This window comes from Epinephelus fuscoguttatus, linkage group LG24 (genome assembly GCF_011397635.1).
Source record: "Epinephelus fuscoguttatus linkage group LG24, E.fuscoguttatus.final_Chr_v1".
Classification (NCBI taxonomy): domain Eukaryota; kingdom Metazoa; phylum Chordata; class Actinopteri; order Perciformes; family Serranidae; genus Epinephelus; species Epinephelus fuscoguttatus.
This window is the reverse complement of record NC_064775.1, coordinates 7,351,414-7,373,837: the sequence shown is the minus strand read 5'-3', so window position 1 is coordinate 7,373,837 and position 22,424 is coordinate 7,351,414. Positions and strand designations below refer to the sequence as shown.

The following is a 22,424-nucleotide window of genomic DNA, read 5'->3' as shown; positions in this document are numbered from 1 at the left end:
ACTAGTCAAAATGACGTTATAGATATCCACAACTGAATTATGACTAGTGAAAATGACGTTGTAGATATCTACAACTGAATTATGACTAGTGAAAATGACGTTGTAGATATCTGCAACTGAATTATGACTAGTCAAAATGACGTTATAGATATCCGCAACTGAATTATGACTAGTTAAAATGACGTTGTAGATATCCGCAACTGAATTATGACTAGTCAAAATGACGTTGTAGATATCTGCATCTGAATTATGACTAGTCAAAATGACGTTGTAGATATCCGTAACTGAATTATGACTAGTCAAAATGACGTTGTAGATATCTGCATCTGAATTATGACTAGTCAAAATGACGTTATAGATATCCGCAACTGAATTATGACTAGTCAAAATGATGTTGTAGATATCCGTAACTGAATTATGACTAGTCAAAATGACGTTGTAGATATCTGCATCTGAATTATGACTAGTCAAAATGACGTTATAGATATCCGCAACTGAATTATGACTAGTCAAAATGACGTTGTAGATATCTGCATCTGAATTATGACTAGTCAAAATGACGTTGTAGATATCTGCATCTGAATTATGACTAGTCAAAATGACGTTGTAGATATCTGTAACTGAATTATGACTAGTCAAAATGTTGTAGATATCTGTAACTGAATTATGACTAGTCAAAATGACGTTGTAGATATCCGTAACTGAATTATGACTAGTCAAAATGACGTTATAGATATCCGTAACTGAATTATGACTAGTCAAAATGACGTTGTAGATATCCGTAACTGAATTATGACTAGTCAAAATGACGTTATAGATATCCGTAACTGAATTATGACTAGTCAAAATGACGTTGTAGATATCCGTAACTGAATTATGACTAGTCAAAATGACGTTGTAGATATCCACAACTGAATTATGACTAGTCAAAATGACGTTATAGATATCCACAACTGAATTATGACTAGTCAAAATGACGTTATAGATATCCGCAACTGAATTATGACTAGTCAAAATGACGTTGTAGATATCTCAAACTGGAATTATAGATAGTCATAATGTAATTATAGATATCTGTAATGACAAACCCCATACACATGAATGGAAAAAATAGTTTGAATCTTACTTGTCAAAACTGAATTACAGATATCTGTAATTCAGTTTTGACTAGTCAGAATGACATTTCAGATATCTGTAATTCCTCTCACTCTCTCCATTGGACAGGGGCCATCTTTGAGATTGAAGCTCCGCCGCTGATTTAGCAGCCTCTTAATTCACTTAAGGCCTGAACATTAAGCGTTTAATTAGTTTAAATCGATAAATACAATGTGGTCAGACTTTAGTAATCTATCAGTGTGGTGGGATAAATTCAGCTTAATTATTTCAGCTCCAGTGTGAATATTTGCTGCTATTCTTCATGTACTAAGTCGAGAAACTACATCAGTGCAACATCCTCTTCCTCCCATCATGTCTTTATTACATTCATCATCAATATCAAAAATACTTCACATTTTGGGCATGGAGAGAATTCTAGTTCTTGTAAACAATAAATATGTTTCAGTTCAGTCCTGATACATTTTTCAAGATTACTCAGCTGTCTGTCATTTGTTCCTCTTCAGCAGTTTTTACCGTATTAAATATAATATACGTTTTTATACTACTATCAAAGGAATGTGTCCTGTAAAAATGCGGTAACAGCATTTCAGAGGATAACCAAGTATTTACAAACACAACTCTAACAGAAACAAACACTTTCCTGTCGCTGGAATATGAGGCAAGGCAAAAATCAGATATTTTCTTGGCTGCCTAGACAAACTTAGATTCTATCTGTACCTGATTTAACCGTGAAAATCAAAGTAAAGGTGCTCAGTGTCAATAGCTACTATCCCTTTAACTGTACATGCACGCACACTCAAAGAGTCCTCCTCATCGTTCAAGTGTTCCCATCAGAGGCTCCACAGCAGCGAGGAAGCTGGCCTCAAACTCCTGATCTGAAAAGCGAGCCACGGACTGACGTGCATTGCGTCTGATGTCCATCCGGCTGGCGGGCGGCAGCGCCAGGATCTTCTCGATGGCCTCCGTGTAACTGTCCTCATCATCAGCCAGGAAGCCCGTCTGGCTTCCCTCGAAAGGTACCACAATGTCCAGCTTGGGACCGCCGGACTTGTGTGCCAGAATGACCTTGCCTGCTGCCATACACTCCACCACACCTACAGGGAGGAGGAGAAGAAGCACTTTTCATATCACAGACATTAAACTACACAATCTGAACATGAGCTCGCATTAATTACCTATTCCAAAGTGTTCATTCCACATGGTATGCAGCCCGATGGTGGCGTCTCCCATGTCTCTCTTCAGCTCGTCGAAGGGTACGTTCAATTTAAACTCCACCCTGTCGGCCACACCCAGCTCCTGGCACAGCCCCCTCAACATGAGCACCCTATCCTCGTCCTCCTGGTTCCTGCATCCACCGATCAGAACCAGCTTCAGCGCCTCCCCTGCCCTCCTCCTGTCCACCACCTTCTTGAAGGCTCTGATCTGCAGCCGGTGGTCCTTCTCCGGCCTGAACTGCCCAATGGAAACGATCGAGTGGCACTTCCTGTCCCCATCCTCCTCCAGAGGGATGTCCAAGAACGCGCTGACGTCGCAGGGCGGGTAGACCACACAGGTGCGGTTGGGGGCGCGCCACAGCGACAGGATGTGATCGAGGGTCCAGGAGGAGTTGACCATGATGAGGTCGCTGCAGGAGCCGGCCATGCCGTAGAGCAGGGCAAACAGGCAGTAGTAGACCACCTTGAAGGCACTCAGGAACAGACTGTTGGAGACGTAGTCTGGGTTGTTGAACCTAGGACAGTATTATTTCAGCAGGTTTTAGTTAGAAATCAGATGGCTAATCTATTCTGTGTGCGTGTCGGATATTGAAAAAAGCTTAAGATAAGTTCTTACCTGGGGTTCCTCTCTCTCACTACAGACAGCATGTCAGTGCTGATGGTTGGGTAGTGAACGTAGCTCCCCACGCTGCAGCCCCCCAAGTAGCGGAACAGAGGCAGTGTGAAGGCGTAGCCCATGGAGTCGATGTAAAGGTCCGGGACGAACTCCGTCAGCGCCTCCCATCCCAGGAAGACGGAGCCCACGCTCTGCCCCAGCAGGGTGAAATGAGGAAACAAACCGGGCTCCACGAGCAGCCGGTGCCTCAGGTACACAAACTGAACCGGGCGGGGGAGCACGATGTTAAAGCGGCGTCGTGCCCCCTCCAGGATCTGTTGACCTGTAACACCCAGGTCCCCCGTGTACACCACAAAGTTGATGTCCATGTACCTGTGCAGGCAAGCACAAGGTATTTTGATGCCATTAGTTAATACCTATGTCTTGTAAAACTTCCCAGGAATGCTGCACTAAAAGACAGTTTTGTATAGACTGTGACTAAATATCAGAAAATGTAGTAACTGAGTAACAAGTAAGCACACAAGCTGGGGAAAGTGGACACACTACACTGTACACACAAAAACCTGATGGAATGAATGAAATCAGCTTCACCTGTTCTGCAGTGCCCTGATAGCACACCAGAGCACTCTCTCTCCCCCACCACCAGCGTTGCAGTAGGGGTGGAAGAAGGCCACCGCGGGACGGCCGTCCCTCGCCCGCCGAGCATTCCTGCTGCTCTGAAGCCAGAAGCGCACAGCCAGCACCAGCAGGACCAGGACAGCGATCAGAAGTACGCACAGGAACAGCAGGGGCAGCAGCAACTTCCACAGCAACCTGAAACACAGTAAGGTATAGGTAAGCATATTTTATTGATACAGCACTGCAGTGGGTCGCAAATGTGTGTGTCCTCGGATAGTAATGGCATGACCCGCCCTACCCTCCCTCTGATTGGCTAGTACTAGTACACAACCATCTCCATTGTTTACAAAGGATGGTCCAACAAAGAGGAAATATCCAGTGAGCAGCAGTTCTCTGGGTGAAAATGCCTTGTTGATGCCAGAGGTCAGAGGAGAATGGCCAGACTGGTTCAAGATGATAGAAAGGCAACAGTAACTCAACCAAGGAATGTTTCCAGCACTGGTGATGGCCAAATGAAGCTTCACGAACCACCAGTTGTATTTGCTGAACCCACTAGACGGTGCTCTTGGTGTAATAAAAGGCTCAAGGGATGGCAATGCAGTTTGGTTTAAACTAGCAATGTCCAAATGAAGCTTCATGAACCATTTTCTTTATTTTTTGGGTCCACTCTGGCACTCTTTGTTCAACAAAGGGTTGAAACCAAACTGCATTGCCATCCCTTGAGCCTTTTTCATTACACCAAGAGCGCCATCTAGTGGGTTCAGCAAATACAACTGGTGCTTCATGAAGCTTCATTTGGACATCACTATCCAGCACCCTGTTGAATCTATGCCACCAAGAATTAAAAAGGGGGTCCAACCTGGCACTAGCAGGGTGTACCGAACAAAGTGCTTCAAAATTGTACTTGAGTACAGTACTGAAGTAAATGTACTCAGTTACTTACCATCACTGTGCACAAGGTCAGAATAAGCTCTGGTTTAAAGGAGTGTTACCCACAGCAACATATGGTTGGACTACAATGTAAGTTAGCTTGACTACAGACTAATTTAGTAGCTTGTTCGTCATGGTAACGTTAAAGAAGTAGGAGAACACATTAGAGTAATATTTATCTAAAGACTACAACCGACGAATGCGCTTGACGTTACCTAAACAATGTGAAATAACCGTTAGCATTTTCCCAGTGAAGTTAATTAGCACTGCTATAACGGCTACCTATAACCAGAGCAGCAGCGACATACAGTGAAATGAACGAAGCTAGCGAACTTCCGGTTTTAAAATGTACATTTATAATTATTTTAAATACTCGGTTTCAAACCTTAAATATATTACCTTGTTAATTCACATAGGCAGAGGACCAACTGGTCGTGTCCCGACATCTTGCCTAGAGAAATATAACAACATAGCACTTTCTTCTTCTGCGTTTCTTTAACTGCTATTTACATGTATCTGGCGCCACCTGCCGGTCAGGAGGTATAACTACATTGACTTTCCCAGCCTGCACACACAAGACTGTATGTCTGCAGCCTGGAGCCTCCCGTCTCATGGCTCTCGTATCATCACCTCTCGTCTGGTGATAAAGAAGCCACGCCCCCCGAGCTTCTAAATTTAAGAATAAAAGCTCGCGCCTGACACTATAGTTGTTTTAAACGTTATATTGTATTTTGTAATGTATCCTAGAAATCCTGGTAGATTTTCCTGGTAGAAAAGTTGTTTTAAACATATGACTGCAGCCTGGAGCCTCTCGTCTCATGACCTCTCCTGTGTTAAACATGACTGCAGCCTGGAACCTCTCGTCTCATGACCTCTCCTGTGTTAAACATGACTGCAGCCTGAAGCCCCTCGTCTCATGACCTCTCCTGTGTTAAACATGACTGCAGCCTGGAGCCTCTCGTCTCATGACCTCTCCTGTGTTAAACATATGACTGCAGCCTGGAGCCTCTCGTCTCATGACCTCTCCTGTGTTAAACATGACTGCAGCCTGGAGCCTCTCGTCTCATGACCTCTCCTGTGTTAAACATATGACTGCAGCCTGGAACCTCTCGTCTCATGACCTCTCCTGTGTTAAACATGACTGCAGCCTGGAACCTCTCGTCTCATGACCTCTCCTGTGTTAAACATGACTGCAGCCTGGAACCTCTCGTCTCACGACCTCTCCTGTGTTAAACATATGACTGCAGCCTGGAGCCTCTCGTCTCAAGACCTCTCCTGTGTTAAACATATGACTGCAGCCTGGAGCCTCTCGTCTCATGACCTCTCCTGTGTTAAACATGACTGCAGCCTGCGACCTCTCGTCTCATGACCTCTCCTGTGTTAAACATATGACTGCAGCCTGGAGCCTCTCGTCTCATGACCTCTCCTGTGTTATAGACATGACTGCAGCCTGACTGCAGCCTGGGACCTCTCGTCTCAAGACCTCTCCTGTGTTAAACATATGACTGCAGCCTGGAGCCTCTCGTCTCATGACCTCTCCTGTGTTAAACATGACTGCAGCCTGCGACCTCTCGTCTCATGACCTCTCCTGTGTTAAACATATGACTGCAGCCTGGAGCCTCTCGTCTCATGACCTCTCCTGTGTTATAGACATGACTGCAGCCTGACTGCAGCCTGGGACCTCTCGTCTCATGACCTCTCCTGTGTTAAACATATGACTGCAGCCTGGAGCCTCTCGCCTCATGACCTCTCCTGTGTTAAACATGACTGCAGCCTGCGACCTCTCGTCTCATGACCTCTCCTGTGTTAAACATATGACTGCAGCCTGGAGCCTCTCGCCTCATGACCTCTCCTGTGTTATAGACATGACTGCAGCCTGGAGCCTCTCGCCTCACGACCTCTCCTGTGTTAAACATATGACTGCAGCCTGGGACCTCTCGTCTCACGACCTCTCCTGTGTTAAACATATGACTGCAGCCTGGAGCCTCTCGTCTCATGACCTCTCCTGTGTTAAACATGACTGCAGCCTGGAGCCTTTCGTCTCACGACCTCTCCTGTGTTAAACATGACTGCAGCCTGGAGCCTCTCGTCTCATGACCTCTCCTGTGTTAAACATATGACTGCAGCCTGGAACCTCTCGTCTCATGACCTCTCCTGCGTTAAACATATGATTGCAGCCTGGAGCCTCTCGTCTCATGACCTCTCCTGTGTTAAACATATGACTGCAGCCTGGAGCCTCTCGTCTCATGACCTCTCCTATGTTAAACATGACTGCAGCCTGGAGCCTCTCGTCTCACGACCTCTCCTGTGTTAAACATATGACTGCAGCCTGGAGCCTCTCGTCTCATGACCTCTCCTGTGTTAAACATGACTGCAGCCTGGAGCCTCTCGTCTCATGACCTCTCCTGTGTTAAACATATGACTGCAGCCTGGAACCTCTCGTCTCATGACCTCTCCTGTGTTAAACATATGACTGCAGCCTGGAACCTCTCGTCTCATGACCTCTCCTGTGTTAAACATATGACTGCAGCCTGGGACCTCTCGTCTCACGACCTCTCCTGTGTTAAACATATGACTGCAGCCTGGGACCTCTCGTCTCGGGACCTCTCGTCTCACGACCTCTCTGTGTTAAACACATGACTGCAGCCTGGAACCTCTCGTCTCACGACCTCTCCTGTGTTAAACATGACTGCAGCCTGGAGCCTCTCGTCTCATGACCTCTCCTGTCACGAGCCTCTCGTCTCATGACCTCTCCTGTCATGAACCTCTCGTCTCATGACCTCTCCTGTGTTAAACATGACTGCAGCAACCTCTCGTCTCATGACCTCTCCTGTGTTAAACCTATGACTGCAGCCTGGAACCTCTCGTCTCATGACCTCTCCTGTGTTATACATATGACTGCAGCCTGCAACCTCTCGTCTCACGACCTCTCCTGTGTTAACCCTTAAATGGTTTCTGTATCCTGTGAGATACAGACATTTGGCAGGCTGTAGGGGGGAGGGGCATTAAGTATCTGCACTAAATATCATGAGAAAGTCTTAAGGGGGGATGGATCAAGTACCCAGGTCATGTGACTTTATGGCAGCATTCAAAACTAAATTGATACATTTATGTCACACTCCAAAATGGCTGCCTACGTGGACAGAGAGATTGGCCATGAGGTAAGTGTTGTTATTTTTCTTGTTAATTATGTTTTGAGGGGATTTGTTTTTGAAAATATTGTTCTTTAAGGATAATTTTATGTATTGTGGTCGAAAAATAATGAATTACATTTACACAACTTTGATAAACAGGCATTGAATGTCTGTATCCTAGGAGATACGTTGTCCAGATAGGGGTATATAAACAAGCATAATCACTCTCAGATATACTTATGTTTTGAAGCCTATACTCTACAGATAATCAATAATATAAAGGTGCTAAATGTTGATTACACTTCATTGTACTCTTAAATGTGTATTGCTGATTAATTCACCAGTGTACATATGTTGTCAGGGAATTTCTACCAGTACTTTCTATGGTACAAGACAGAGAGAGGTGGCATCTGTTGTGTTACCACCTGACGGTTCATCTGATTCAGATGAAGATGAGGGAACCAGTGAAGATGAGGAAGATGAATTGGGCCTCAGAAGTTTGGGTACCATTCGAAAGAACCGCTTGATGGGTTGTACATTGGAAGAAGATCGAGACCTCCTACGAAGAGGAGGAGGCAGCTTTTACTTTCGTCTAGACAACGATGCAAAGGTTGCTGTGGTCAAATGGGCAGACAACAAAACTGTCACCTTGGTGAGCTCCTGTGCTTCTGTCAACCCTGTTGGCCAAGTGAGACGCTACTCCAAACAGGAAAAGAAGGAGATAAGTGTGACATGCCTGAAGATTGTATCTGAGTACAATACTCACATCATTGCCTGAAGGACTTTAGGTTGGATGTTGCCAAAGGACTCATCTACCCTGAAAAACAAAAAAGGGGTCGCCCCTCCAAAGGAAACGAAGACAACACACCACCAAGAGTAATCAAACAGCCAAAAGATCCCAGGCCTCATGACCTCTCCTGTGTTAAACATGACTGCAGCCTGGAGCCTCTCGTCTCATGACCTCTCCTGTGTTAAACATGACTGTAGCCTGGGACCTCTCGTCTCATGACCTCTCCTGTGTTAAACATGACTGCAGCCTGGAACCTCTCGTCTCATGACCTCTCCTGTGTTAAACATGACTGCAGCCTGGAGCCTCTCGTCTCATGACCTCTCCTGTGTTAAACATGACTGCAGCCTGGAGCCTCTCGTCTCATGACCTCTCCTGTGTTAAACATGACTGCAGCCTGGAGCCTCTCGTCTCATGACCTCTCCTGTGTTAAACATATGACTGCAGCCTGGAGCCTCTCGTCTCATGACCTCTCCTGTGTTAAACATGACTGCAGCCTGGAACCTCTTGTCTCACGACCTCTCCTGTGTTAAACATATGACTGCAGCCTGGAACCTCTCGTCTCACGACCTCTCCTGTGTTAAACATATGACTGCAGCCTGGAACCTCTCATCTCACGACCTCTCCTGTGTTAAACATGACTGCAGCCTGGAACCTCTCGTCTCACGACCTCTCCTGTGTTAAACATATGACTGCAGCCTGGAGCCTCTCGTCTCACGACCTCTCCTGTGTTAAACATATGACTGCAGCCTGGAGCCTCTCGTCTCACGACCTCTCCTGTGTTAAACATATGACTGCAGCCTGGAACCTCTCGTCTCATGACCTCTCCTGTGTTAAACATGACTGCAGCCTGGAGCCTCTCGTCTCATGACCTCTCCTGTGTTAAACATGACTGCAGCCTGGAGCCTCTCGTCTCATGACCTCTCCTGTGTTATACAAGACTGCAGCCTGGGGCCTCTCGTCTCATGACCTCTCCTGTGTTATACATATGACTGCAGCCTGGAGCCTCTCGTCTCATGACCTCTCCTGTGTTAAACATGACTGCAGCCTGGGGCCTCTCGTCTCATGACCTCTCCTGTGTTATACATATGACTGCAGCCTGGAGCCTCTCGTCTCATGACCTCTCCTGTGTTAAACATATGACTGCAGCCTGGAGCCTCTCGTCTCACGACCTCTCCTGTGTTAAACATATGACTGCAGCCTGGAGCCTCTCGTCTCATGACCTCTCCTGTGTTAAACATATGACTGCAGCCTGGAGCCTCTCGTCTCATGACCTCTCCTGTGTTAAACATGACTGCAGCCTGGAGCCTCTCGTCTCATGACCTCTCCTGTGTTATACAAGACTGCAGCCTGGGGCCTCTCGTCTCATGACCTCTCCTGTGTTAAACATATGACTGCAGCCTGGAGCCTCTCGTCTCATGACCTCTCCTGTGTTAAACATGACTGCAGCCTGGAGCCTCTCGTCTCATGACCTCTCCTGTGTTAAACATGACTGCAGCCTGGAGCCTCTCGTCTCATGACCTCTCCTGTGTTAAACATATGACTGCAGCCTGGAGCCTCTCGTCTCACGACCTCTCCTGTGTTAAACATATGACTGCAGCCTGGGACCTCTCGTCTCATGACCTCTCCTGTGTTAAACATATGACTGCAGCCTGGAGCCTCTCGTCTCATGACCTCTCCTGTGTTAAACATGACTGCAGCCTGGAGCCTCTCGTCTCACGACCTCTCCTGTGTTAAACATGACTGCAGCCTGGAGCCTCTCGTCTCACGACCTCTCCTGTGTTATACATATGACTGCAGCCTGGAACCTCTCGTCTCATGACCTCTCCTGTGTTATACATATGACTGCAGCCTGGAACCTCTCGTCTCACGACCTCTCCTGTGTTAAACATATGACTGCAGCCTGGAGCCTCTCGTCTCACGACCTCTCCTGTGTTAAACATATGACTGCAGCCTGGAGCCTCTCGTCTCACGACCTCTCCTGTGTTAAACATATGACTGCAGCCTGGAGCCTCTCGTCTCACGACCTCTCCTGTGTTAAACATGACTGCAGCCTGGAGCCTCTCGTCTCACGACCTCTCCTGTGTTATACATATGACTGCAGCCTGGAGCCTCTCGTCTCATGACCTCTCCTGTGTTAAACATGACTGCAGCCTGGAGCCTCTCGTCTCATGACCTCTCCTGTGCTAAACATGACTGCAGCCTGGAGCCTCTCGTCTCGTGCTAACGTTTCTTCAAATAAAGATCTATGTGTTAACCCAAGGGACACGTAGTATCATCTTACGTTTCAAATGCAACGTTACAAACTATCCGGATGGTTAAAATTGTAAAGTTAAGAGTTTAACCGTTTTATTTTTTAAAATGGATAGTGAAAAAGCTGGTCTGTTTGGGAATTTACCTGTAACGCCGCTGCCATCTTCTTCTTCTTCTTCTTCTTCTTCTTCTTCTCCTCTCGGTTTGATTTATTGGTGGCAAGACTGTCAAGAAATCGCGAATTTGCATTTTTGACCCTGTAGACTTGCTGTTGAGCTGGAGCCATGAGACGAGAGGCTCCAGTCTGCAGCCATACCCATCTCTGCACACATGGAAAGTAACACTAAAGTCTACATTAATTTAGCTTTAATGACACTAATATTTTAACTACTGGAAATATAGCAACAGAAGTATGCTAACCGACTCCCCATCGGCCCTGATGGCTGATCTCTGCCCTCGTTTGTCTTTCCAATAAGTAATGTTTAACTTGTAAATAAACAGCTTTAATCAATAGTGTGTCCTTATCCTCATGGTTTGAACAGACCTCTATCATTTCCAGCCTGGATCCTGACACCATGAAGACTCTTTTGATTCTGTTTGTTTTGATGAATTTGGACAAACTCCTGAAGACTGGAGACTGCACAGAAACAGAGTAAGTTGATTTAGTTTCCTCACAGATAATAGAATAAATGTATTTCATTGACTTTTTCACAGTTTTCCACAAAGAAAATCACACATACCATGTAGGCTGTGCTGCTTGAACACCGATGTAAACCCTGTATGTCAATGAATTTAGCACATACAGTACAGGCCAAAAGTTTGGACACACCTTCTCATTCAATGCGTTTTCTTTATTTTCATGACTATTTACATTGTAGATTCTCACTGAAGGCATCAAAACTATGAATGAACACATGTGGAGTTATGTACTTAACAAAAAAGGTGAAATAACTGAAAACATGTTTTATATTCTAGTTTCTTCAAAATAGCCACCCTTTGCTCTGATTACTGCTTTGCACACTCTTGGCATTCTCTCCATGAGCTTCAAGAGGTAGTCACCTGAAATGGTTTTCCAACAGTCTTGAAGGAGTTCCCAGAGGTGTTTAGCACTTGTTGGCCCCTTTGCCTTCACTCTGCGGTCCAGCTCACCCCAAACCATCTCGACTGGGTTCAGGTCCGGTGACTGTGGAGGCCAGGTCATCTGCCGCAGCACTCCATCACTCTCCTTCTTGGTCAAATAGCCCTTACACAGCCTGGAGGTGTGTTTGGGGTCATTGTCCTGTTGAAAAATAAATGATCGTCCAACTAAACGCAAACCGGATGGGATGGCATGTCGCTGTAGGATGCTGTGGTAGCCATGCTGGTTCAGTGTGCCTTCAATTTTGAATAAATCCCCAACAGTGTCACCAGCAAAACACCCCCACACCATCACACCTCCTCCTACATGCTTCACAGTGGGAACCAGGCATGTGGAATACATCCTTTCACCTTTTCTCGTCTCACAAAGACAGTTGGAACCAAAGATCTCAAATTTGGACTCATCAGACCAAAGCACAGATTTCCACTGGTCTAATGTCCATTCCTTGTGTTTCTTGGCCCAAACAAATCTCTTCTGCTTGTTGCCTCTCCTTAGCAGTGGTTTCCTAGCAGCTATTTGACCATGAAGGCCTGATTCGCGCAGTCTCCTCTTAACAGTTGTTCTAGAGATGGGTCTGCTGCTAGAACTCTGTGTGGCATTCATCTGGTCTCTGATCTGAGCTGCTGTTAACTTGCGATTTCTGAGGCTGGTGACTCGGATGAACTTATCCTCAGAAGCAGAGGTGACTCTTGGTCTTCCTTTCCTGGGTCGGTCCTCATGTGTGCCAGTTTAGTTGTAGCGCTTGATGGTTTTGCGACTCCTATTGGGGACACCTTTAAAGTTTTTGCAATTTTCCGGACGGACTGACCTTCATTTCTTAAAGTAATGATGGCCACTAGTTTTTCTTTAGTTAGCTGATTGGTTCTTGCCATAATATGAATTTTAACAGTTGTCCAATAGGGCTGTCGGCTGTGTATTAACCTGACTTCTGCACAACACAACTGATGGTCCCAACCCCATTGATAAAGCAAGAAATTCCACTAATTAGCCCTGATAAGGCGCACCTGTGAAGTGGAAACCATTTCAGGTGACTACCTCTTGAAGCTCATGGAGAGAATGCCAAGAGTGTGCAAAGCAGTAATCAGAGCAAAGGGTGGCTATTTTGAAGAAACTAGAATATAAAACATGTTTTCAGTTATTTCACCTTTTTTTTGTTAAGTACATAACTCCACATGTGTTCATTCATAGTTTTGATGCCTTCAGTGAGAATCTACAATGTAAATAGTCATGAAAATAAAGAAAATGCATTGAATGAGAAGGTGTGTCCAAACTTTTGGCCTGTACTGTATTTAGATAAAACCTTTGTATCCTGTTACTGTCGATAGTACACGTGAAAACATGGTGACATGTTTGTTTCTGATTGGTCCAAAGGGGCCTATCATTCGCGGGGGTGTATGTATTCTACTGATGTCTTGTTTTCTTATTCTCCAGGGATGAAGTTTTATCAATCACCCCAAAAACACAAGAACAAGTGGACCTATTGAAGAATGTTTCCACTCAATACGAGGTAGAACCTAGATTTTTCTTTATCAGTGATTGTGCTGCTCTGTTTTTTCTCCTTCTGTGACTCATAGTGTCGCATGTTTTCTCTCAGACAGCTCTGTGGCAGCCTGTGTCACCTCACTACATCACAGAAGAAACTGAGGTTCACCTGTTTGTTCCTGGAAACAGCTCAAAGACTGTGAAGGATCTGCTAGAGAAAAACGCCATGACACATACGTATGTTGCTTGGCTGAGGTCATAGTCGTGCAGTTGGTTTGGAGGTTTTGTTATTTACTTTTATGTTCACTGTAGGGTGTTACTGGCCAATGCCAAGGAGCTGATTGAAATGCAGACGAGGTACGACTCCACCGACCAACGAAGTAGCCCAACGTTCTACGAGAGATATCACAGTCTGGAGGATGTATGCTTCGCATCTTATCAGATTCCATTGCCATAATATTCACATTTTGTTGATTTGTGTCAAAATGAACATCATCCAAAACACGCTATCTCCATTGTAGATCTATCACTGGATAAACACGACCCAGCAGGAGAACCCTGACACAGTGAAAACCATTTTCATTGGCTTCTCATATGAAAAGCGACCACTTTATGTTCTGAAGGTAAACTCATCCATCACCAGTCACGATAAAGATGTTTTCCAGTAGTTTATTTATCTATTATTTAGCCTGGAAGGTCCCATTGAGATACAAGATCTCTTATTTCAGAGAGTCCTGCTCAAGAAGCAAGCAGTAATGACAGTGTCGGCAGCCAGAGTTGGGCCAGATTATTTGGCCCGATTCTGGGGTGTCATTCATCCTGAGCATCAACCGCACACGACTTGACTTATTTCTTCCGGCATGTCGAGTTTGAGCCAATGAAGACCCAAGTCATTTCTTTTTAACGGGCCACTGATGGCAGTGTCGGCAGCTGGAACTGGGCCAGCTTGTTCAGCCCGATTCTAGGGGGTCATTCATCACAAGTGTCAGCTTGTTTGGGCAACCAGATGCAACCCTACATATTTCTTCTGACATGCCATATTTTGGCCGATCCTGGGCCAGGTCATTTTTTAAATAACGGGCCAGTGTCGGCAGCCATATATTTGATGATTCTAGACTTGACAAAATCAAAAAAGATAATTTGGACTTAAACACCAATGACTCATGACCCAGATCTCAATAGGAAGTGACTCTTTCTATACATCTATCTTCTACTGTTAAAATAGTGCGATCAGCTGCCTTAGAGCAAACTCAGGTGAAAGTCATATGTTTTTATTAATAAGGATCAGTTTTAACATCAGCAATGAAAGCTGCAGTGATTTAAAGACATTCTACAAGAGCTCTATGTCTTGATTAAAGAGGCCATATAGATGACTGTGTCATCTGCATACAAATATATCTTAGCTGGTCATTTATGAAAATAGAAAATAAAGTAGGGGCTAAGATTGAGCCCTGTCATGTAGCTGACTTGTGAGAGATTGTTTTTACACTCACACTCTAAATGAAGTTTGTCTTTCTTAGTTGTCTCTAAACAGCAGGCCGGATAAGAAAGCAATGTGGATTGACTGTGGGATCCATGCCAGAGAGTGGATCTCTCCTGCTTTCTGCTTATGGTTCGTTCAATATGTGAGTATATATATTCAATATAGTGGAAACAGTTTTGTTTGTATTCCATCAGGGCAGTTTTACACCCGTGCAGCACTAAAATCCATGTCCTCTCTTGCACAGTCTTTGTCATTTTACAAGATAAACTCAGACATTACTGACATTCTGGACAACATGGACGTCTACGTCTTGCCTGTTATGAATCCTGATGGTTACAAGGTCACATGGACAACAGTAAGAATACATGTTTGTATACCGTGAAGTGCTCAAGCAGTAGGAAAGGAAGCAAACTGCATTGATGATTTTACCTTGATTTGTTTGTCTCAGAACAGGATGTGGAGGAAGAACCGTTCCCTCAGCAACAGCAGCCAGTGCATCGGGGTCGACCTCAACAGGAACTTTGATGCAAACTGGTGCAGTAAGTATTTCTGATGAACACATTGCACTCTTTCCTCTCTTTATTAATTCTTCACATGTGAGAGTCTCAGTAGCATCAATAAAGTAAGGTAATTGTGTGACTTCCAGCAGAGGGAGCCTCTAATGATCCCTGCACAGAGACCTACTGCGGTACGTTCCCAGAGTCGGAACCAGAATCGAAGGCCGTTGCCAACTTCCTGCGCAGTCACAAGGACACAGTCCAGCTCTACCTCAGCATCCACTCCTACTCTCAGATGCTGCTCTTCCCATACTCCTGTACCTTAGAGGAAGCAGAGAACCACAAAGACCTGGTGAGAGGTTACAGTCGTAGCTTACAAGTTTCCACAGGAAGGTGCAGTTGTAGGATCCTGAAATGCAAAAAGGTTTTATGTGAGGGTAAAAGAGTTCTCTGGAGAAGCTTCTGGTTGAGTTGGATGAAACCCTTGGAATATAAATGGGTTCATGGTAGAACCTCCTGGTTGGATTCTTGATAGAACTTATGGAATATGAAAGAGTCCTCTGTAGGACCTCTAGGGTGGGTTCTTGTTTGCACCCTGAGAAGATGGAAAGGTTCTGGATAGAGCCCTTGAGAGGATTCGTTGTTGTAGGTATAACCCTTTATGCAGATGGAGCCCTGTGAAGCAGATCCACATATACAAGGTTTTTCTAGGAACCAAAAGAGCTCTCCTATGGGGACAAGCCAAAGATCCCTATATGGTTTCATTCAACACCTTTGTCCGACTCAACTTCTTGATTTCTGTCACTTGAGATAAAACACAGAAACGCTTAACTGTTCTTTCTAAATGTGTGTTTCCAAATAAAAAGCTTGAGATGGCCCAAGAAGCTGCCCAGAGTATCGGAAGATATCACAATAACACCTACAAGTATGGCCCCGGAGGAAAGACAATATGTAAGTAAGGCTTGTTTTTACAACAAAGATCAGCTTGACTTGATTCAGTCTGTCACACATGACTGTGGTTGTCTGTTCTCCAGACTTGGCTCCCGGTGGGTCTGACGACTGGGCGTACATCCTCGGCATCAAATACTCTTTCACATTTGAGCTCCAGGACCGCGGGCGTTACGGCTTCCTCCTGCCGCCATCTTTCATCTCAGGGGCCTGCAATGAAGCTCTTATTGCTGTGAAGACCATTGCTCTCAAGGTTATAGAGAAAACACAAGCCCCAACGAGTTCTCCTCAGGCTGCCTGAGCAGTTACACCTGCCAAGGCTGAGGGTCCAATATTTGGGTGAAGCTAAAGATTGAATGTCAGTGTCTTTTTTCTGTGTAAAAAGTAGTTACAATGAAAACTACATCATCATGCATATATTACACAGATATTAAATCAGTATTCTTGGAGATATCAATATTACTGTGAACTCTTGTACAATATTGTACAGCAGCTTTGCAGTCAAAATAAATAAGAATTTGAAAAGCATCCTTGTTGTGTAAATGTTTTGTCCATGCCCATGTACAAATATAAGCTGAACTATTATTATTGCTTTTTATTTTTATGTCCTATGGCGGTCACTGGACCGTATGCGAGTGCAGTTCTTCTTGGTTTTGTCTGTGTGAGCTCACCAAACCAAATCCCCATCAACCATGTTGAAATGGTGATTAAATCTTGAAGTTTCACCAGAATATTGGAAACATTTCAATCTACTTCTGTGTATTGATGTGATGTTTCACAACAATATTATTTGTCAGAGTAATTGCTCTTATAATCAGAACATGCCAGTCAATATTATTTATTCTTAATACACTAATCAATACCAATGTAGGTTATAAGTTGTATTGCTGTCTATCTGGAAATTTTCCTGACTCTTGTATAAATAAAGAAGGTATGAAATTGAATTATTTGCATAAACTGTAGTTTTGTAAACCTTTTTAATTGAGGATTTTAGATGTTATTGCTGTAATCAATAGGCTATTTAGACTTGTTTGTTGTTGATGTTGTATAAGATGGTGATTTCTTCAAGAGTTGTATTGTCTACATGTAAAATTTGGCAAAAACAATAAGCAAATAAATGACATATTGTGTTGTTTATGGTTGGAGAAAATAGTAGGATTAAATCTAAACAATAAATCATATTCTTTGAGTAAAAGTTCCTTACCAAAATATGTTTTAAAATCCAGTCGAATCAGACTGTGCTGTATATTAAGTAGTCGTGCTGCCCCCTCGTGGCCATAATGCGTAACTGCCGGTCAGGAGGTATAATTACACTGACTTTCCCAGCCTGCACACATGGAAAGTAACACTAAAGTCTACATTAATTTGGCTTTAATGATACTAATATTTTAACTACTGGAAATATAGCAACAGAAATATGCTAACTGACTCCCCATCAGCCATGATGGCTGATCTCTGCCCTTGTTTGTCTTTCCAATAAGTAATGTTTAACTTCTAAATAAACAGCTTTAATCAATAGTATGTCCCTGTCCTCATGGTTTGAACAGACCTCTATCATTTCCAGTCTGGATCCTGACACCATGAAGACTCTTTTGATTCTGTTTGTTTTGATGAATTTGGACAAACTCCTGAAGACTGGAGACTGCACAGAAACAGAGTAAGCTGATTTAGTGTCCTCACAGATAATAGAATAAATGTATTTCATTGACTTTTTCACAGTTTTCCACAAAGAAAATCACACATACCATGTAGGCTGTGCTGCCTGAACACCGATGTAAACCCTGTATGTCAATGAATTTAGCACATATTTAGATAAAACCTCCGAAAAAATATACACCTAACCTTTGTATCCTGTTACTGTCGATAGTACATGTGAAAACATGGTGACATGTTTGTTTCTGATTGGTCCAGAGGGGTCTATCATTCGCGGGGGTGTATGTATTCTACTGATGTCTTGTTTTCTTGTTCTCCAGGGATGAAATTTTATCAATCACCCCAAAAACACAAGAACAAGTGGACCTATTGAAGAATGTTTCCACTCAGTACGAGGTAGAACCTAGATTTTTCTTTATCAGTGATTGTGCTGCACTGTTTTTTCTCCTTCTGTGACTCATAGTGTCGCATGTTTTCTCTCAGACAGCTCTGTGGCAGCCTGTGTCACCTCACTACATCACAGAAGAAACTGAGGTTCACCTGTTTGTTCCTGGAAACAGCTCAAAGACTGTGAAGGATCTGCTAGAGAAAAACGCCATGACACATACGTATGTTGCTTGGCTGAGGTCATAGTCGTGCAGTTGGTTTGGAGGTTTTGTTATTTACTTTTATGTTCACTGTAGGGTGTTACTGGCCAATGCCAAGGAGCTGATTGAAATGCAGACGAGGAACGACTCCGCCGACCCACGAAGTAGCTCAACGTTCTACGAGAGATATCACAGTCTGGAGGATGTATGCTTCGCATCTTATCAGATTCCATTGCCATAATATTCACATTTTGTTGATTTGTGTCAAAATGAACATCATCCAAAACACGCTATCTCCATTGTAGATCTATCACTGGATAAACATGACCCAGCAGGAGAACCCTGACACGGTGAAAACTATTCTCATTGGCTCCTCATATGAAAAGCGACCACTTTATGTTCTGAAGGTAAACTCATCCATCACCAGTCACGATAAAGATGTTTTCCAGTAGCTTATTTATCTATTATTTAGCCAGGAAGGTCCCACTGAGATACAAGATCTCTTATTTCAGAGAGTCCTGCTCAAGAAGCAAGCAGTAATGACAGTGTCGGCAGCCAGAGTTGGGCCAGATTATTTGGCCCGATTCTGGGGTGTCATTCATCCTGAGCATCAACCGCACACGGCTTGACTTATTTCTTCCGGCATGTCGAGTTTGAGCCAATGAAGACCCAAGTCATTTCTTTTTAACGGGCCAGTGTTGGCAGTGTCGGCAGCTGGAACTGGGCCAGCTTGTTCAGCCCGATTCTGGGGCGTCATTCATCACAAGTGTCAGCTTGTTTGGGCAACCAGATGCGACCCTACTTATTTCTTCTGACATGCCATATTTTGGCCGATCCTGGGCCAGGTCATTTTTTAAATAACAGGCCAGTGGTGGCAGTGTCGGCAGCCAAACTTGGGCCAGCTTATTTGCCACATTCTGGGGTGTCTTTCATACCAAGACTCAACTGACTCGGGCAACCAAACACAGCCCAACTTATTTCTTCTGGCATGCTGAGTTATGGCCAATGCTGGGCCAGGTCATTTTAGCAACCTGTGTCAGCATAATTAGTTTCACTTAAAAAGAACTATTTCACATATTAAAACACAAACAATACATAAAGACAACAGAAGGGAAAATTTAAAAAGATGAGGGGTATGCAGGCCACACCAGTGACATCCATACACATCTGACCAAGGTCAAGGATGACATAAAGCAGCACCTTCAAGACAGTTTTTAAAAGGTCTTTGAAAATACTCACAGAAGAGAGTGCTTCTAAGGTAATAACATCGTGTTAGAAGAGAAAGCAGTTTTACCAAGCTCTAAATGCAACCTGGGGACATTTAAAAGATTCTGATTTGTGAAACAAGCGCAGTAGTTGTTGGTTTGAAAGGCTGGAGATATGAGCAGAGGTGTGGACTCAGGTCACATGACTTGGACTCAAGTCAGGCTCAAGCCATAAATTTGATGATTCTCGATTTGACAAAATCAAAAAAGACAATTTGGACTTAAACACCAATGACTCATGACCCAGATCTCAATAGGAAGTGACTCTTTCTATACATCTATCTTCTACTGTTAAAATAGTGCGATCAGCTGCCTTAGAGCAAACTCAGGTGAAAGTCATATGTCTTTTTTTAATAAGGATCAGTTTTAACATCAGCAATGAAAGCTGCAGTGATTTAAAGGCATTCTACAAGAGCTCTATGTCTTGATTAAAGAGGCCATATAGATGACTGTGTCATCTGCATACAAATGTATCTTAGCTGGTCATTTATGAAAATAGAAAATAAAGTAGGGGCTAAGATTGAGCCCTGTCATGCAGCTGACTTGTGAGAGATTGTTTTTACACTCACACTCTAAATGAAGTTTGTCTTTCTTAGTTGTCTCTAAACAGCAGGCCGGATAAGAAAGCAATGTGGATTGACTGTGGGATCCATGCCAGAGAGTGGATCTCTCCTGCTTTCTGCTTATGGTTCGTTCAATATGTGAGTATATATATTCAATATAGTGGAAACAGTTTTGTTTGTATTCCATCAGGGCAGTTTTACAGCCGTCCAGCACTAAAATCCATGTCCTCTCTTGCACAGTCTTTGTCATTTTACAAGATAAACTCAGACATTACTGACATTCTGGACAACATGGACGTCTACGTCTTGCCTGTTATGAATCCTGATGGTTACAAGGTCACGTGGACAACAGTAAGAATACATGTTTGTATACCGTGAAGTGCTCAAGCAGTTGGAAAGGAAGCAAACTGCATTGATGATTTTACCTTGATTTGTTTGTCTCAGAACAGGATGTGGAGGAAGAACCGTTCCCTCAGCGAGACCAGCAAGTGCATGGGGGTCGACCTCAACAGGAACTTTGATGCAAACTGGTGCAGTAAGTATTTCTGATGAACACATTGCACTCTTTCCTCTCTTTATTAATTCACATGTGAGAGTCTCAGGAGCATCAATAAAGTAAGGTGATTGTGTGACTTCCAGCAGAGGGAGCTTCTAGCGATCCCTGCACGGAGATCTACTGCGGTACGTTCCCAGAGTCGGAACCAGAATCGAAGGCCGTTGCCAACTTCCTGCGCAGTCACAAGGACACAGTCCAGCTCTACCTCAGCATCCACTCCTACTCTCAGATGCTGCTCTTCCCATACTCCTGTACCTTAGAGGAAGCAGAGAACCACAAAGACCTGGTGAGAGGTTACAGTCGTAGCTTACAAGTTTCCACAGGAAGGTGCAGTTCTAGGATCCTGAAATGCAAAAAGGTTTTATGTGAGGGTAAAAGAGTTCTCTGGAGAAGCTTCTGGTTGAGTTGGATGAAACCCTTGGAATATAAATGGGTTCATGGTAGAACCTCCTGGTTGGATTCTTGATAGAACTTATGGAATATGAAAGAGTCCTCTGTAGGACCTCTAGGGTGGGTTCTTGTTTGCACCCTGAGAAGGTGGAAAGGTTCTGGATAGAGCCCCTTGAGAGGATTCGTTGTTGTAGGTATAACCCTTTATGCAGATGGAGCCCTGTGAAGCAGATCCACATATACAAGGTTTTTCTAGGAACCAAAAAGAGCTCTCCTATGGGGACAAGCCAAAGATCCCTATATGGTTTCATTCAACACCTTTGTCCGACTCAACTTCTTGATTTCTGTCACTTGAGATAAAACACAGAAACGCTTAACTGTTCTTTCTAAATGTGTGTTTCCAAATAAAAAGCTTGAGATGGCCCAAGAAGCTGCCCAGAAAATCAGAAGATATTACAGGAACACATACAAGTATGGCCCCGGAGGAAAGACAATATGTAAGTAAGGCTTGTTTTTACAACAAAGATCAGCTTGACTTGATTCAGTCTGTCACACATGACTGTGGTTGTCTGTTCTCCAGACTTGGCTCCCGGTGGGTCTGACGACTGGGCGTACAACCTCGGCATCAAATACTCTTTCACGTTTGAGCTCCAGGACCGCGGGCGTTACGGCTTCCTCCTGCCGCCATCTTTCATCTCAGGGGCCTGCAATGAAGCTCTTATTGCTGCGAAGACCATTGCTCTCAAGGTTATAGAGAAAACACAAGCCCCAACGAGTTCTCCTCAGGCTGCCTGAGCAGTTACACCTGCCAAGGCTGAGGGTCCAATATTTGAAGCCATAAAAGGTGAAGCTAAAGATTGAATGTCAGTGTCTTTTTTTCTGTTTATTATTATGAAAACTACATCCATATATTACACAGATATTAAATCAGTATTCTTGGAGATATCAATATTACTGTGAACTCTTGTACAATATTGTACAGCAGCTTTGCAGTCAAAATAAATAAGAATTTGAAAAGCATCCTTGTTGTGTAAATGTTTTGTCCATGCCCATGTACAAATATAAGCTGAACTATTATTATTGCTTTTTATTTTTATGTCCTATGGCGGTCACTGGACCGTATGCGAGTGCAGTTCTTCTTGGTTTTGTCTGTGTGAGCTCACCAAACCAAATCCCCATCAACCATGTTGAAAT

The 22,424-nt window shown here is 44.0% G+C and overlaps 2 protein-coding genes across 4 annotated transcripts; one reads left to right on the top strand and one right to left on the bottom strand.

Annotated features, from left to right (window-relative positions):
• Positions 1-1,595: 1,595 nt before the first annotated feature.
• On the bottom strand, positions 1,596-4,981 carry alg11 (ALG11 alpha-1,2-mannosyltransferase). The gene is made up of 5 exons (XM_049570204.1): positions 4,894-4,981; positions 3,538-3,759; positions 2,947-3,318; positions 2,292-2,845; positions 1,596-2,210 (listed from the first exon to the last, which is right to left on the bottom strand). The coding sequence occupies exons 1-5, from the start codon at positions 4,938-4,940 to the stop codon at positions 1,927-1,929; spliced, it is 1,479 nt and encodes a 492-aa protein (XP_049426161.1). The 5' UTR covers positions 4,941-4,981; the 3' UTR covers positions 1,596-1,926.
• Positions 3,688-22,250, top strand: cpb2 (carboxypeptidase B2 (plasma)). Of its 3 annotated transcripts, none has more exons than XM_049570207.1 (12): positions 3,688-3,780; positions 11,228-11,320; positions 18,190-18,265; positions 18,353-18,477; positions 18,553-18,661; positions 18,762-18,863; positions 20,318-20,422; positions 20,525-20,635; positions 20,729-20,819; positions 20,924-21,126; positions 21,643-21,727; positions 21,811-22,250. In XM_049570207.1, exons 2-12 carry the CDS (start codon positions 11,244-11,246, stop codon positions 22,023-22,025), a joined length of 1,299 nt encoding a protein of 432 aa, XP_049426164.1. In that variant the 5' UTR covers positions 3,688-3,780; positions 11,228-11,243; the 3' UTR covers positions 22,026-22,250. The 3 variants fall into 3 exon arrangements, with proteins under 3 accessions (XP_049426164.1, XP_049426162.1, XP_049426163.1); XM_049570205.1 differs by lacking the exons at positions 18,190-18,265; positions 18,353-18,477; positions 18,553-18,661; ... (5 more) ...; positions 21,643-21,727; positions 21,811-22,250 and adding exons at positions 13,238-13,313; positions 13,401-13,525; positions 13,601-13,709; ... (5 more) ...; positions 16,135-16,219; positions 16,303-16,548 and having other exon boundaries at positions 3,740-3,780; XM_049570206.1 differs by lacking the exons at positions 3,688-3,780; positions 11,228-11,320 and adding an exon at positions 17,739-17,873.
• The last annotated feature ends 174 nt before the right edge of the window (positions 22,251-22,424 follow it).